Source organism: Trachypithecus francoisi, unplaced genomic scaffold, assembly GCF_009764315.1.
Source record: "Trachypithecus francoisi isolate TF-2019V2 unplaced genomic scaffold, Tfra_2.0 Lachesis_group0, whole genome shotgun sequence".
NCBI lineage: Eukaryota > Metazoa > Chordata > Mammalia > Primates > Cercopithecidae > Trachypithecus > Trachypithecus francoisi.
Window position 1 is genome coordinate 174,342,615 of NW_022681453.1, and position 17,412 is coordinate 174,360,026.

The window sequence follows — 17,412 nt, forward strand, 5'->3', positions numbered from 1 at the left end:
ATCAACAGGGTGGTTATAGTTTACAATAGTCGACTGCATATTTCATAATAGCTAGGAGAGAGTAATTCAAATGTTTCCAGCATAAAGACAAATATTTAAGATCGCAGATACCCCAATAATACTGATTTGCTCTGTGGAATTTATATAAATGCATTAAATTATTACAAGTATCCCCCAAATATGTACATCCATTATGCATCAATAAAAATAAAATAAAGGGGAAAAAAAGAATAGTTATAGTGCAAAGCACCAGGCACAGCGCTAGGTGTTTTACAAAACTCTTGTGATCCCTTCAAAAAACCTGGAAGGTTGGTATTATTACTGTTTTACACAAGGCAAATGGAAGGTCAGACTGACAAGGCCAAAAAGTAACAGAGAATGATGGGCTCAGAATGTAAACCCAAACCTGTAAGCCTGCAAAGCCCTACTACCCTCTGCTCATTCCACATTCTGTACCTGTGTAATCCCAAACATAGCGAGCTTCAAACCCTAAAGCTCGGCAGCACAGTGTAAAACAATTGGCCCACTCGCCACACCGTCCACATCTTGTTTCCAAAAGTTTCTCAGGGTTATTATATCTGGTTTAAAAAGAAAAAAAAAAAACTTTGATTATCAAAATCAAGATTTTTAAGATAATTTACATTACCTCTATGTTAAACAGAAACGTTTCTTAATTTTTTTTTGTTTTTTTGAGACGGAGTCTCACTCTGTCACCCAGGTTGGAGTGCAGTGGCGTGATCTCAGCTCACTGCAACCTCTGCCTCCCAGGTTCAAGCGATTCTCCTGCCTCAGCCTCCACAGTACCTGGGACTATAGGCGCATGCCACCAGGTCTGGCTAATTTTGTTTGTATTTTTAGTAGAGACAGGGTTTCAACGTGTTAGCCAGGATGGTCTCGATCTCCTGACCTCATGATCCACCCTGCCCGCCTCAGTCTCCCAAAGTGCTGAGATTATAGGCGTGAGCCACTGTGTCCAGTCTTTAATTTGTTTTTAAATATTGATTTAGGAATCTAGAATATATGAGGCACAATGTTAGAATCTTTGGTGAAAAATAAACAGTAGTACTGCTTTCAAGGTGTTCACAATCCTGAGGAAAGGAATGAACATAAATAATTTTAATATATGGCAGAATGTGATCAAACAATACAACAGGTCAGATTTAGTGTTTAATATATGGCAGAATGTGATCAAACAATACAACAGGTCAGGTTAGTGACCAAACAATACAACAAGTCAGAAAGTGGCTGGGGAGGAGAGCTTTTATTTGACCTGTGTTTTGAATAACGTAAGGTTTGGACAAGCAAACTGGTATAACTAGCTCACTATATTTAAAAGGTAAACAACTTTAACAAATTACTCAACAAAAATTTTAGCTTAAATTCAATTTTATCTAAAATATTACCTTTCTTTCTAATAATCATTTTGATTAAAATTTTACTCTTTTGCAGTATTTAAAGGTGACTGCTAATTTAGAAGTTGTTTTTTGGGATCTATTTGTAACATTCTTTTCAGAAGTTACTCCAATTATAAAATTACCAGACAATTCGAGAACACTGAATTTTGCATTTTGTGTTGAGGGGGGTTTTGAACTGATAGAGCTGAGCAGGAAAAGTGCTGCAGCTGAGCAGCGAGGTCAGCGATGTGCTTTGGAAGGAAAGGAAACAGTGGCATAAATGAATGGGCTCTGCGATGACAAGTCTGTTCAGCAAATGCTTAACAAAACATTTCTTAAGCTAAATAAATGAATTCAGAACTTAGGTAATTAAATAATTTTTTTTCTTTTTTTTTTTTTGAGACAAAGTCTCACTCTTTTGCCCAGACTGGAGCGCAGTGGCACAATCTCGGATCACTGCAACCTCTGCCTCCCAGGTTCAAGCAATCCTCCTGCCTCAGCCTCCCCATATAGAGAACAGCTAGAGGTTAAAACGAGCACATGATTAGAAACTATGTCCTAAGCTAAAAAAATTAGATATTTTCAAAACGTGGTATCTTTTCTTGACTGATAATACAACCAAACTTTATAAGCGTCGCCAATTCAGAAAATCTGAAAACAGGCTTATAAATGAAAGAATGGAAATTTAAAATTTAAAATGTCCTTAGTTTAAAATTTAGAGATATGAGGAGCAGGTTAGGTTGGGCAGGGGAAGCACCTAACTACAACAAACTTCTGTTAATAATACTGATGATAATAATAATGCTGATTATTGTGAGAGTAAATACAATTATGTGTTTAAAATAATCATCCGATGATAGTATGGAAGGTAAAAGTATACTTCAGCATTATTATTATCAGTATTGTTAGTTATCAGACAGTTAAAAATTAGGAATTAAAAAGTAATACAAGATATATAGCATTAAACATGACGATACTCAAGTTATACTTTAGAACAAGAGTCAACTAATTTTCTATAAAAGACAGACGGTGAATATTTCAGACTTTGTGGGTCATATCATTTCTGTCACCATTATTCAACTCTGCTGTTGCAGCATAAAAACAGACCACAAGCAAATTAATCAGCATGGTTATCTTCTAATATAACTTTACTTACAAAAACAGGATGTCGGCTGGATTTAGCCTGCCAGCCACAGTTTGCTCACCTGTGTTTCAGAGGAATATATTTCTGATAATTAAAATAAATATTAAAAAGTTCATTTAGTAAAAACTCTCTTCTAACTATTTCATTAAGAGATTATTCTGACTTTACTGTCCTGGGCACCCACCTTGGGAATCGATTGCTGAACTGGCAGGCATCACAGTAATGATCTTCCACTTTCTTTGCGCCCCACTTCAGCTCATCATCATTGGGTAGTAATGATCTGTCTCTAGACCTAGTCTGTCCACCACATTTGCTGCACAAAATGTTATTCACCCAGTGAAAAAATTCTTCCTTAAACCAGTGCAAAAGCTCCAGCAAAAGAAAATCCTCATCACTTATATTAGTACCTGAGAAATTAAGGGAGAACCAAGTAAGAGCTAAAGCTGGCAAAATTTAAAATATCCACACATATTTATTCTCAAATATGAACCTGAAAAATATGAAAACGTAAGATGATTTTAAAGGTTTTCACTAATAAGAGGCAAGAAGAAACTGTCATTTATTATGCACTAGGCTGAAATACAATGACATGTATAACTGCACATTAAAAACAGTAGAACATTTACCATTTTATATCCTCTAACTGACATTATGCATTAACAAGTGAGCTGAACACAATGACCTCTTAGGGAACTACAGTCAGGAATTGATCCTGAAGTACAAGGGAGGTAGAAAAATAAATTTGATTTTGAAAAACATTTAAAAATGGGATACATTAAATTTGTTATCAGGTATATACACAAGTAAACATTAAACAATCACAAAAGGCAGAAATCACAGAATTCCAGACATTTAAAAAATCATCCTAATTATTAGCCTTTCTATTAGGGCTTCAACTGTACAATATAATCCATCCATGGATACTCATCCCCAAACACATAAAAACACAACCATATCTCTAGTATATATAACAATCCTAGCATATTATAACATGACAGATAATATTATGCCCACTTTTCCATAAACAGATCTCTCTTGATCATATTCAAGACCATGGTACCTCTGGCAAGAAGGGAAGGGGAGGGAAAATCAATCTTAAAAACATATATAGGGGGTTCTCTATCTTTAATGTTTTATGATTAAAATACAGTGATAAAACATAAATATGAAGGACATATATAGCATAAAAATCTAATAAAGCTTGATGCTGGTCATAGGTGTATGATACATTATACTTTGTTCTTATATTTAAGTTTGATGTGTTTCAAAATAAAAAACTACAGAAAAAAAAAAAAAAAACTACAGAGAATGTAAAAAGGTCAGAAATACTAATGTTCCTGGAGGGAAAACTCAATATTTCTAAAGTTGTTAACCTTCCACAAATTAATCTATAATTTAATACAATCGCAAATAAAATTATACAGTATTTTTTCATAAAACTTGACAAGCTAGCCAGGCATGGTGGCTCACACCTCTAATCCCAGCACTTTGGGAGGCCAAGACAGGCGGATCATCTGAGATCAGGAGCTCGAGACTAGCCTGGCCAACAAGGTGAAACTTTTTTCTCTACTAAAAACTACAAAAATTTTCTGGGTGTGGTGGTAGACGCTGTAATCCCAGCTACTCGGGAGGCTGAGGCAGGAGAATCACCTGAACCTGGGATACAGAGGTTGCAGTGAGCCAAGATTGTGCCACTGCACTCCAGCCTAAGTGACAGAGCGAAACTCTGTCTCATTAAAAAAAAAAAAAAAAAAAATTGACAAGCTAACTACATAATCCCACGTGAAAGAGAAAATGCACAAAAAAACCCACACAACTTTAAATAAGAATCATGAGGTAAATTTGCCTACAGTGTATCAAGACATATTATAAAACTCTAATAATTAAAACATTGTGATATTAGTGAGGAATTAAGAAACAGATCAATGAAACAAAAGAAAAAGTCCTGAAAGATTTCTAAGCAAATGCACAGTATTTAATAAAGTTAGCATTTTAAAGCAGCTTTAACAGGATGGACTGTTTCAATAAATGATATTGGACAAATAGCTATCTAAGTATCAGATCCCTACTATAGTTCATTAAAAAAAAAAAAAAAAAAAACTTTCTCCAGAATACTATAAAAGAAATAATAGAAGTTTATAGGTGAATGTGTTTATATTTATGACTTTGGGTTAGGGAAGGTCTTAAGCAAGATACAAACTGTTAAATCAATAATGAAAAAAATAAATTTTCTTATGTTAAAAATAAAAACTTTTGAATTTCAAAAGCTACGCTAAAGAACCCTGGGAAGAAAAAATTGTAACATGTCTAACAAAGAAAAGATAAATTTCTGGCTGGGCATGGTGGCTCGCGCCTGTAATCCCAGCACTTTGGGAGGCTGAGGCAGGCAGATCACCTGAAGTCAGGAGTTGGAGAACAGCCTGTCCAATGTGGGGAAACCCCATCTCTACTACACACACACACACACACACACACACACACACACACACAAAAGCCGGGCGTGGTGGCAGGTGCCTGTACTCCCAGCTAATCAGGAGGCTGAGGCAGGAGAATCACTTGAACCTGGGAGGCAGAGGCTGCAGTGAGCCGAGATCACGCCACTGCACTCCAACCTGGGCGATAAGAGCACAACTCCATCTCAAAAAAAAAAAAATTCTAAATACATAAAGAACTTCTATAAGTCAGTAAGAACATTAAGAAACCCATTAGAAAAATTCACAAAGTCCATAAAAGAAATTCAATACTTTCATTAAGTGGAAACAAATATTCTTAGACACTTCTAGTATAAATTGGAAGGCAATTTGGCAGGATCCATTATAGTATAAAAGTATTACACACACTTGACATTTCAGTATCCATCCAAGAGAAACACTTGTGCATGTGTGTCAAAAGACGTATTTTACAAGAATCTCCACTGTGGTGGCATTTAGAACAGAGAAAATGGAAACAACCTCTATGTCCATCAATAGGGAATTGGATAAATAATAGTATATGCACAATCAAACACTATGGAGTGAAAAAGCTGTCCAATACATATTTGTAAATGAAAAACACCAAGGAGCTGAATAGATATGAGATGATAAATTTTACATAAACCCCATACAACTTAAACTATTTTTATAAATAATTATTTACAGGTATAAATATCCAGGACAAGACATGAAAAGGAACAGAACTGAATGGCAGGGAGAGTTTGGAGTTTCCCATATCATATGAAAGCTTTCCAACAGGAAGATATTCATCAATTAGTTACATTAAAAACAAAGTTTTAGAAACAGAGGACTGTCATTCTCCTTCTCAGTCTAGTGCCTACCATGCAGCAGCTACAGTCATCTTTTTAAAAGTACAGGCCAGATTATATGACTTAAAAAACCCTCCAATGGGTTTCCATCCATTCAGAATAAAATTCAAAGTCCCAACTCTTGTTCTTTCAGGTGGCCCCCTGTAGTAGGCTAAAAAATGGCCCTCAGAGGATACCCATGTCCTAATCACTGTAGCCTATGAAGGTAGTTACCTTATGTGGCAAAAAAAGAGAAAGGTCTTTGCAGGTGTTATAAAGTTAAGGATCTTTAGATGGGGAGATTATCCTGGAATATGTGGATAAATCCAATCACAAGTAACCTCATAAGAAGCAAGTAAACGGAGATTTTACACACAGAGAAGGCAATGTGAAGATGGGACTGAGAGAGATTTGAAGATGGTGGCCTTAAGACCGGACTGTTGCAGCCACAAACCAAGGACTGCCAGCAGCAACCAAAAGCTGAAAGAAGCAAAGAACAGATTCTCCCCTCCAAAAGGAGCATGGCTCTGGGGATACTTTGATTTCTCTCTGTGATAATGATTTTGGATTTCTGCCTTCTGAAACTATAAGAATACATTTCTTTTTATTTCACCAAGTTTGTGGTAATTTGTTATAGTGGCCCCAGGAAACTTAAATACTCTCTTACCTCTCTGACCTCAAACCCTATCTCCTCCTGTCTTGTTCACTGGCTATAGCCACCATGCTCTCCCTGCCATCTCTTAAACTTGCCAACCTCACTCCCACCTCAAGAGGCCTTTGCAGCTGCTCATGCCTTCTACCTAAAAGGGAAATCATTGCTTTTTAGAGAAGCCATCCCTGAAAATCTTGTATCAAACAGCATCTTACTAATCATCACTCACTCTCTGTTCTCCCATTGGCATTCCTACCGCTTTTCACTAGTGTGTGTGTGTGTGTGTGTGTGTGTGTGTGTACCCATAATGGTAGGCACTTAGTTTTTTTTTTTTTTTTTTTTGAGACGGAGTCTTGCTCTGTCGCCGGGGCTGGAGTGCAGTGGCCGGATCTCAGCTCACTGCAAGCTCCGCCTCCCGGGTTCACGCCATTCTCCTGCCTCAGCCTCCCGAGTAGCTGGGACTACAGACGCCCGCCACCTCGCCCGGCTAGTTTTTTGTATTTTTTAGTAGAGACGGGGTTTCACAGTGTTCGCCAGGATGGTCTCGATCTCCTGACCTCGTGATCCGCCCGTCTCGGCCTCCCAAAGTGCTGGGATTACAGGCTTGAGCCACCGTGCCCGGCCGGCACTTAGTTTTGTTCACTGCTATATCCCCAACACTTAAGTGTTCTGCTTGCTATACACTAGATGCTTAATAAATACTTGAATGATGAAGGGACTGAACAAACATGCCTCAAAATATTATTTAGAATTGTAATTGTTCACCAGTCATTATCAAGACCAAGAAGGAAAGGAAAAGAGCGTATTGTACTTTTGTTACATACTCCAGGTATAAATCAGCACGTTTCCAGCTGAAAGCACGACTATCAAATAGTCACACTCAATTAAGGGTCAGTGTTCCTCATTTAAGCAATATCCTTAACTAGGGGCTCAGAGAAATAAACGTAGATTCCTGTATGATGAAAGCTCAGAAATTTCAGAGATAAGGGAAGCCTGATTTAGATGCTAAATTCTGTGAAGACAATATTGGGTTTACTTCAAAAATTAATTAAGACTTCAAATTTCTAAAGTTACCATCTTCAAAAATACCATATAAATGTAGATTTCTAGTAACTTATCAGTGACAAAATAAAATCAACAAGTTTAGGCCGTAACTCCATTCTCTGAAAACCCCTTCAATGTACAAGACAATGAGAAAATGGGTAAAAACATCAGTAGAGGTAGCCTTATCCATGTTCTCCATCTCATATCTTCATATACAATTTAGTAGGTCAAGACACATCTTGTTACCACTTTTCAAAAATAGGTTCCTCCTCCAGAAAGGTGTTTTACCTGTATCTGAAACATGCAATCATGACAAACTTTCAGTCTACCAGGCCAGAGCTATCAAACCATGCTTCTCTATCTCATTTGGCAGTGCCACAAGGTCCCCACTTCTGCATCAAACCAAAACACTTTCCCCAGTCCATAGACCAGAATATGATTTTGTCTGGAAAGGAAAAAACAGTCCACTGCACTAATGAAAGAAAATCACCAACTTGGCCAGCGGGAGCTTCGTCATCATCTCAGTGCCATTCACTCACTGGGGCAGAGACTGATGGTGGCCATATAATATTCACTTGCCACTTCGTCCTCATTTGTAGAATTTCAATTTTGGAGGGATGACAATGCACCAGCTAAAAAACTACAGATCCCAACTTCCCTTGAGGCTAAGTGTGGCTAAATGACTAAACTTCATGTGACTCCAAGGAAGATAACTTCAAGAGAAGCAGCTCAAATTAGAGACAAAACCTTTACGCTTTTTCTCCATTTCTTCTTCCTGATGTTTGGTCTGGAAATGTAATGGCTGGAGCTGCAGCAGCCATTTTGGACTACAAGGTGATGTGAAGGATAGAAAACATGTACATCTGAGCTGAAAGACAGAAGGCACCTAGGTCTTTGATGATAGCTCACCATTAGCACCAGACTACCTCCATAATTTCTTACATGAGAAAATAATATCTAAGCCATCAGTCATTTTACTCATAGCACAACCTAATCCTAATTGATACACTCATTGTGCCTACCATACCACTTATTTCACTATATGTTTAAGTTTCCTTCACTTCACTTGTTACTCTTCCTCTTCCTATATCCTGTTGTGTTTCTAAACTTTCGCCATCCAATAGAATTTTCAGCAATAATGGAAATAATTCCTATTCCTACTGTCCAGTAAGGTTGTCATTAACCACTTGAGGTTATTGAGTCGCTGAAATGTGCTGAATGTGACTGAAGAACTTTATTTTTCATCTCACTTAATTTAATTTAAATGTAAATATCCACATGTGGCTAGTGCTACACTGTCTTCTAGAACCTCTGTAATCCTACTTCTCCACCCTGTCCTCTCAATTTTAGCAGTCTCATTTACCTGCATGGCTTTACCTATCATCCTAAAGTGTATTTCAAGGCTTGACTTCTTATTGAATTTCCAGGCCTATGTTTTTACTGACAGTCCAGATAGCAGGCACCTCAACTCACTCCTCCTTTCCCTTCAAAACCTGTTTCTACTAACTCCTTTAATTTCCTAGTTGCCTAGATTCAAAGTTACCCAGTCATCTTTGACATCTTCCTTATCTATACATGATGCCTTATCCTATCGACTGCCAATTATACATATTCTATAACCCCAACAACTTTCACATCCATCTTCTCCCTTGTAATCTCAACCCTTTGTTCACCCTCTTACCCCTCTTATGTAAATTAGATTACTATTGTGTTTTAATTTTTCTCTCTTTGTACTCTTTTGATTTTAATTCATTCCACAAGTTATTACTAATCTTCCTTAAATACAGTCTGATGTCACTCACTCAAAGCTTCAGTAGTCAATCCTGCTAAATTACCTATTCAAGAACACCTGAAGTATCATTTTCTGCTTTCTGATGAAAAAGGTTATGTAACATTTCTGCTATATGTTCAATTACAGTCACAATATAACATTAGTCTTTTTGCCGAGACTTGTGTTTCCTTTGAATTTCTTTGGTTTTTACTATTTCAAACCTTATTAGAAATATGCTTTTGTTTCATTTTACTGCTAATTCTTTTTAAAAATATTAAAAATGAACTCGGTATACACTGCTCTGTCTGAAATTCAATGTCAACCAAAATACGGTCTCAGCCTACTTGATCTTCCACTGCTTTATATGAACCCTACCCTACACACAGTCTAACTGTATTATTCATTGTTCCCAAATAGAGCCTGTCCTTCTCTGCCTCTATCCATGTTGATCACTACACTTGGAAGAAAATCCCCAATCCCTTAGTATGTACTTTGACATATTTTATAAATCCCACTCATCCTTCACGCCCTTAAAAAAAAAGCCCAGTCTTGTACTGATTTTCATAATTTTCACTACTAATCTGCTGTCATTTCTTTCCTATTTTAATTAAAACTTTTCAAGTGTGAAAGAATATATACATAGATCTTAAAAGTCATACTCCAATGTGATGAAGTTATTGATGTTTATCTTCTCCCTATTTTCTAAATTTTCTACAACCCCTGTATTATCTTTATAATTAGAAAGAAAAAATGCTGGAGCAAATGTTAGCAGGGAACATCAGCAGATTTTTATGGGAAATGGACTTTAAGTCTCAGCTAATGGACTTGAAGGATTCTTGGTCCACTGATAAGACCATTCCCACTGTGAGGACAGATGGATAAATGCATCAGGATAAACATAACATTCACCTAACTAATGCTCTTTATTGTAGATTCTTGCTCCTTGAGCAATTTCCTGGTTGTTATTTGCGTGGAGAGAGAAAATATGATGGACACAAACAGGAACATTCTGTCTCTATGCTATTTCTCATTGAAGTTTATTCATTTAGTAACATAATGTTTTTTTATTTTTTTTTTTTACTTTTTGAGACGGAGTTTCACTCTTTTGCCCAGGCTGGAGTGCAGTGGTGCAATCTCCACTCACTGCAACCTCCGCCTTTCAGTTTCAAGCGATTCTTCTGCCTCAGACTCCCAAGTAGCTGGGATTACAGGCAACTGCAATTGGCTCATTTTTGTATTTTTAGTAGAGATGGGGTTTCACCATGTTGGCCAGGTTGGTCTACAATATGTTTTAAAAATTATACTTCATACATTACATTTGTTGGACTCTGCTTTACACTCAGTTGATCTGTATATTTGAATTCTCATCTTCTATTCAGCTGCTTCTTAAGGCAAGTTTATATTATTATACTGTCTCTCCCCTGCAGGGCCCAGCCCAATGACTCAGACACAAAACATGTTCAGTAAGTACCTGATAAACAGGCATTTATGTAAGGCATCATATAAAGGACCACAGTACTTTGAAGCTGGACAGGGCCTGTATAATCACATATTAATAAGCATTCTTATTGTACACACAGGAAAAAACTGTTAATACAAGAAGAGAATAACTGTCTTAAGGTTAGCAGGCCTGTAGCAGAAGTAAATCTAAGGCCCAAGCCAGTCATCAAAAATTTAAAAATGGCATAGTGTAACATTTTTAAAAAGACAAAAATTACCAAAATACAATGGGTAGCAAAATATATAAATGACATATGTGAAAACTGATCAAATGGTTAAAAAAGGAAGAGATACACATAGTTAAGCCTTCTGAGGGATTTCTGGTTTCAGCTTCCAGCTTCTACCAAGCAGAGGTCAATACTTCCACCTTTAAAACAATAAACAGCTCAACTGAAATCAGTGACTTTTCTTGGACCCATTAGAGAACTGAGGTCACAGACTGAACTATCACCCCAAAATCCAAAAAGACAGACAAATAAAGAGAATCACAGCCCAAATCTGCTTAAATGGAACAGAAGTCACTAGAGCCATAAACTAGTAAGGATATTTAAATAGCAATTTTGACAAACTGCTGCAAGCTGAGTATGGACTAGCTTGGGAATAAGAAATTCAGTCTTGGGAGAGGTCCCCACACTTCTGTGCATTTTGTCTGCAGGAAGCCCACCAGGTTTTCACAATGAAGAACCAAGAAAAATCCTTTGTGGCTCTAGAAAAGACGAGAAGAGTAAGAATTGTGAGGTATAGCCAGAGTGTTCTTCACAATTAAGGCCTACTCTCCAGGGAAAAAGATTTTACCAGAGTCTTCTCTGAACTGGGGGAAGGACATACATTCCCCTGACTCCAGCCCCTTGTAGCCTTCCTGTCTCACCTATGGGGGTAAAAAGGCTAACAAACACTTGTGAAAGGCACAGGCCCAGAGATATAGGCCCACTAAAATACCGAGATTTAATCAAAAGATTATAGAACCTTCTCCTTGATACCTTACCATCACACCAATAGGGCTCCAGTATAGTAACAATGGATTACAACTAAACAAACACCAAGCAGGATAAATGCAGACCCTAAGGAGGAGTTCTTAGGGAAGCCTAAAGACAATGGGGGAGACAACAAGAACACTGGAGGAATTTGAAGCCTCTGATACCTACAGCTAGAGCAAACATGAAAACAACTCTAGTTAGATTAATTCCTAGATTAGCATAAAACCTTACATGAAAGGCCTGTTTACCTCAGTTCCTATTATCCAGTACATCAAGCCCAGCTTTTACATGTATTATTTCATTTATTTCTAAAAATTATCATTCTTATTTCTACATGAAGAAACTGAGTCATAGAGATTAAATTACTTGCTCAGTGATGCACAGGAAGTAGCGGAGCTGAATTTATACAAAGACAGTTGACTCCAAAACCTACTCTTAATAAATAACGTCTCTCTACTAATAAAAGTGAGTCAATGGTCTATTCATATGGATTAATTCTGAATATGGTTTCTGTTAGATTCACATTAAAATTCACTAATTTAAATTCACTAGTGATGCTATCATATATTCTGTGGGCTAAAGTTCTACTTTACCTAAAATATTCATACACCAATGATTAAACTGCAAATTCAGGCAAAAAAAAAAAAAGTTGTTAAAAAGAATGTTCAAAAGACTTGAATAAACATTTTTCCAAAGAAGATATTCAAATGACCAATAAGCACATGAAAAAAATGCTCAATATCATGAATTAGGAAAATGCAAATCAAAACTACAGTGACATACCACTTCATCCCTATTAGCATGGCTACTATTGAAAAATTAGAAAATAATAAGTGTTGGTAAGAACATGGGAAATTAGAACACTTGTGCACTGTTAGCAATGTAAAATGATACACTGTGGAAAACAGTATGGTGGTTCCTCAAAAAATTAAAAATAGAATTGCCATAAGATCCAGCAGTTTTCACTTCTGGGTGTATACCAAAAATAACTGAAACCAGGATTTCAGAGTAAAGTATTTGCACACCCATGTTCATAGCAACATTATTCACAATAGCCAAAATATTGAAACAACCCAAGTATCCATGAATGCATGAATAAATGGATATGCAAAATGTGATATATACATACAATAGGATATTATTCACTTTAAAAAGGAAGGAAGCTCTCTCCTCCTCAGCGCTGCCTACAGAGGTGGCAGCCATCAGACCCCTTGTGAAGCCCAAGATCATCAAAAAGAGAACCAAAAAGTTCATCTGGCACCAGTCTGACCAATGTGTCAAAATTAAGTGTAACTGGCGGAAACCCAGAGGTATTGACAACAGGATTCATAGAAAGTTCAAGGGCCAGATCTTGATGCCCAACATTAGTTAAGGGAGCAACAAAAAAACAAAGAACATGCTGCCCACTGGCTTCCAGAAGTTCCTGGTCCACAACGTCAAGGATCTGTAAGTGCTGCTGATGTGCAACAAATCTTACTGTGCTGAGACTGCTCACAGCGTTTTCCACGAGAACTGCAAAGCCATCATGGAAAGAGCCAGCCAGCTAGCCATCAGAGTCACCAACCCCAATGCGAGGCTGCACAGCTAAGAAAATGAGTAGACAGCTCATGTGCATGTTTTGTGTTTAAATATGTAAAAACTGCCAAAAAAAAAAAAAAAGGAGGAAATTCTGCAATGTTACAATCCAGATGTATTAGTTTGTTCTTATGCTGCTATGAAGAAATACCTGCAACTGAGTAATTTATAAAGAAAAGGTTTAATTGACTCACAGGTCCGCATGGCTGGGGAGGCCTCCTGAAACTTACAATCATGGCGGAAGGCACCTTTTCACAGGGCAGCAGGAGAGAGAATGAGTGCAAGCAGGGGAAATGCTAGATGCATATAAAACCATCAGATCTCACCAGACTCACTCATTATTATGACAGCAGCATGGGAGAACCACCCCAATGATTCAACTACCTCCATCTGGTCCCACCCTCGACACATGGGGATTATAAGGATTATAATTCAAGGTGAGATTTGGGTGGGCACACAGAGCCAAACCATATCACTGGATGAACCTTGAGGTTCATTATGCTAAGTGAAATAAATCAGTCACCAAAAGACAAATACTGTATGATTCCACTTATATGAGATAGAATAGTCAAAATCACAGCAACAAAGTAGAATAGTGGTTGCTGGAAGCTGGGGAAGGATTATTATTTAATGAGTATCATTTCGATTTTACAAGATAAAAAAAGCTATAGACGGTGGTAATAGCTGAGCAACATTATGACTATATTTAATAACACTGAATTGTACACTTAAAAACGGGTAAGATGGTAAATTTTGTTATATGTATTTTACTTCAATTAAAAAATTGAAAAAAAAAGGTGATATGTGCCTACGAGATATATGCAATAAAATTATACTATTATTGTACTTCTTAAAAATTCAAATTGAAATAGGTTAAATATTTATAATGTATAACACTGTAAAACAATGTATAAGAGCAAAAGGCACTACAACTGTCCCTTGGTATATGCCGGGGACTGGTTCCAAGACCCCCACCTATACCAGAATCCACGCATACTCAAGTCTCACAGTCATCCCTGCAGAACCCATGTGTATAAAGAGTTGACCCTCCGTATATGGGTTTTGCATCCTGTGAATCTACATTTGGTTTAAAAGAATCCACGTATAAGTGGACCCTGCAGTTCAAACCCGTGTTGTTCAAGGGTCAGTTGTATTTCAGTATTTTCTGTTTATTTAGCAATGATTTACATTTAGCAATAAATGATTATGTAAAGCTACTACCTTTATCCAATTTTCTAACTCTTGATAACTTTTCTTGTGATTTCCTTTTTAGTTCTTGGACTGGAATACAAGCCAACGCTTTCTCCTGAAGAGCAGGACTTTCATAGATCAGCACATGCTGAATGTTGGACTGAAGAACTCCTAGAATGGCTGAATCAGGAGTAACCTAATAGGAAAAAAATACTGAAATTAACTTTTCATTATATGCTCCAAAAATAATATATAATAAAAAAGCACTGTGGTTTTATGATTTTACAGGTGGAAGGGAATGTATGGATTCACTTAAATATAACAATTATACCCACGACCTTCATAACATTAGTATTAGGAGACAGCCACATTTGTGTCAGAGCCTAAGATCTAGTTTTTTCCCTTTGTATATACTATTAAGGATATATTTAAACAAGGATATGCGGAATTCTTGAATACAAGCATGGATCAATACAGCGCTCTGATCTAAGGAGCTAATGGCCCCTTCCACTTTAAATCCCTGTAATGTACAGCAGTAGCAAAAGAGGTGTGCTTTTAAAGAATCAGGAATTTTGAGAAATTCCTGAAAGAGAAAAGGCAAACATGAAAGGACTAAAGGAAGAAACCTCCAGAGAGGGTGGTGATGAAAAGTAAAAAAAGTTTCCAAAACAATCCCAAGGGCAGAGAAGCCACAGGATCTACTGAATAGGAAGTGTCCACGGAGCAAGCATTAGGGAGAGTGGTTGAACTCTGGAGGGACAGCTAATTATTTTGGCTTCTCCCTCCTTATCACCTCATCAACAAAAAGGTCTGCCTCTGAGCAGTGAGGGTGCATGCTTAGAGTCACAAAAGGAAAGGGGAGTAACCAAGCTCAGAACTGTTGTCACTGGCACATCCCATTGTGCAGTATGTACTGCCCTTCTCCACAGCTGTCAGAAGCAAATGCAGTATTCACAGACAAGCTGGCAGGACCTCTCAAATACATATGGATCTACAACAACTGTGGGGGAGATGCATGAGGATCAGTATCAGAAGAACTAATCCTGTAGCAATGACAGAAATACAGAAAAAACTTTAAAAAGTTTCAATAGTATACTATATTCAGAGAAAGACTCAACTATGGATCTCAGATAGAAAAATTTTATTTATTTATTTATTTATTTTTCTTTTTTTTTTTTTGAGATGGAGTCTCACTCCGTTGCCTAGGCTGGAGTGCAGTGGTGCCATCCTGGCTCGCTGCAACCTCTGCCTCCTGGGTTCAAGTGATTCTCCTGCCTCAGTCTCCCGAGTAGCTGGGAGTACAGGTGCCCGCCACCTGCCCAGCCAATTTTTGTATTTTTAGTAGAGAGCGGGTTTCACCATACTGGTCAGGCTGGTCTCGAACTCCTGACCTTGTGATCCGCCTGCCTCGGCCTGCCAAAGTGCTGGGATTACAGGCGTGAGCCACTGTGCCCGGTTGGATATAAAAAATTTAAACATTAAAATAAAGAAGCCAGGCACTTTGGGAGGCCAAGGTGGAAGGATTATTTGAGTCGGGAGTTCTAGGCCAACCTGGGTAATACAGCAAGAGCCTAGCTCTTTAAAAAAAAAAAAAAAAAAAAAATTAGGTAGCCAGGTATAGTGTTGTGTGCCGGTAGTCCCAGCTACTCAGGAGGCTAAGGTGGGAAGATCGCTTGAGCCCAGGAGGTCAAGGCTGCAGTGAGCTGTGACTGCCCTACTGCACTCCAGCCTGGACAATGCAGTCTCAAAAATAAATTAATAAGTAATATAAAATAAATTAACAATATAAAATAAAGAAGAAAGCATAGATGGTGTCAGACAGTAGAATAAACACGGCTAAAGAGTGATCAGTTAATTAGTAACCAAAGGCATTTTCTGAGAATGAGGCATAAAAAGAACAAATAGACATTGAGGATAAATCCAAAACTTCTCACATCCAGTTAATGGAAATTCCAGAAAAACAGTAAAAACAATAGAAGAAGGCAACTGCTCAAAAAAATAACAGAAATAAATTTCTTATAGCTGAAGAGCTAATATGTATGGAAAGCTAAACAAAAACAAATGTTAAGCATATAATGGTGACATTTTATGATAGCAAGGCTAAAAACAAAATCCTAAAAATCTTCAAGTAAGAAGAAACACTACATGTAAAGAAAAAATTATTTGATGCCAGATATTTCATTGGAAACAATGAAGCAAATTTTTTGAAAATCTGAGGGAAAATGATTAGGAATGCAGAATTCATTCCCAGTCAAACTAATCATGTACAGGGGCAAAATAAATACATTTTCTGATATGTGACAATACAGAAATTATATCACTCTCAAATCCTATCTAAAAGAATTATTAGGAAAGTTATTACAGCCAAAAAAAATAAATATAGGCTACATTAATTTTTTAAAATAAATACATACTGGGGAGTAGAATCTAAAATAAAAGTACTGGTACAAGTTTTGATTGGTATAGATAATCACAGTTGGAAAGCAAAATCTCAATTTTTTCATAAGAAAGGTGGCAAGGAAGGGAGCAGAACAGAGGTTCTTGTCTTATAGTAAGGTGTTGGTAGAAAAATATAAAATTAAAAATTTGCATTACAGATTTCAGGTCAATAATTAAAAGACTAAAAAGATTATATTTAACTTCCTAACTTTTACAGGAATAAACCTATTATAGAAAAAAACTTGGGTCTAAACAGGGAGAAAAGAAAAAAAAAGCAAGTATATAGACAACACAAAATAAGATATCAGAAGTAAGTTTAAACTTATTAACAACTAGAATAAATGTGAATGGGTTAAATGTGCATAGTGCAAAGTAGAGACAGGTCGATAACAACAACAAAAAAAATTACCAAATACTTACATGTCAGGCACTGTATTAAGCACTG

The 17,412-nt window shown here is 37.0% G+C and overlaps 1 protein-coding gene and 1 pseudogene across 5 annotated transcripts in view; one reads left to right on the forward strand and one right to left on the reverse strand.

Moving 5' to 3' along the window:
• NGLY1 (N-glycanase 1) overlaps nucleotides 1-17,412 on the reverse strand; it is a 67,851-nt gene that overhangs the window by 18,243 nt on the left and 32,196 nt on the right. For all 5 annotated transcript variants that reach the window (XM_033212823.1, XM_033212821.1, XM_033212822.1 and 2 more), the window contains exons 4-6: nucleotides 14,559-14,724; nucleotides 2,723-2,945; nucleotides 457-578 (exon numbers count right to left, since the gene is read on the reverse strand). In XM_033212823.1, the coding sequence (XP_033068714.1) occupies nucleotides 457-578; nucleotides 2,723-2,945; nucleotides 14,559-14,724 (511 nt within the window). The remainder of the gene's footprint in view (nucleotides 1-456; nucleotides 579-2,722; nucleotides 2,946-14,558; nucleotides 14,725-17,412) is intronic.
• Nucleotides 3,023-13,362, forward strand: LOC117084535 (annotated as a pseudogene).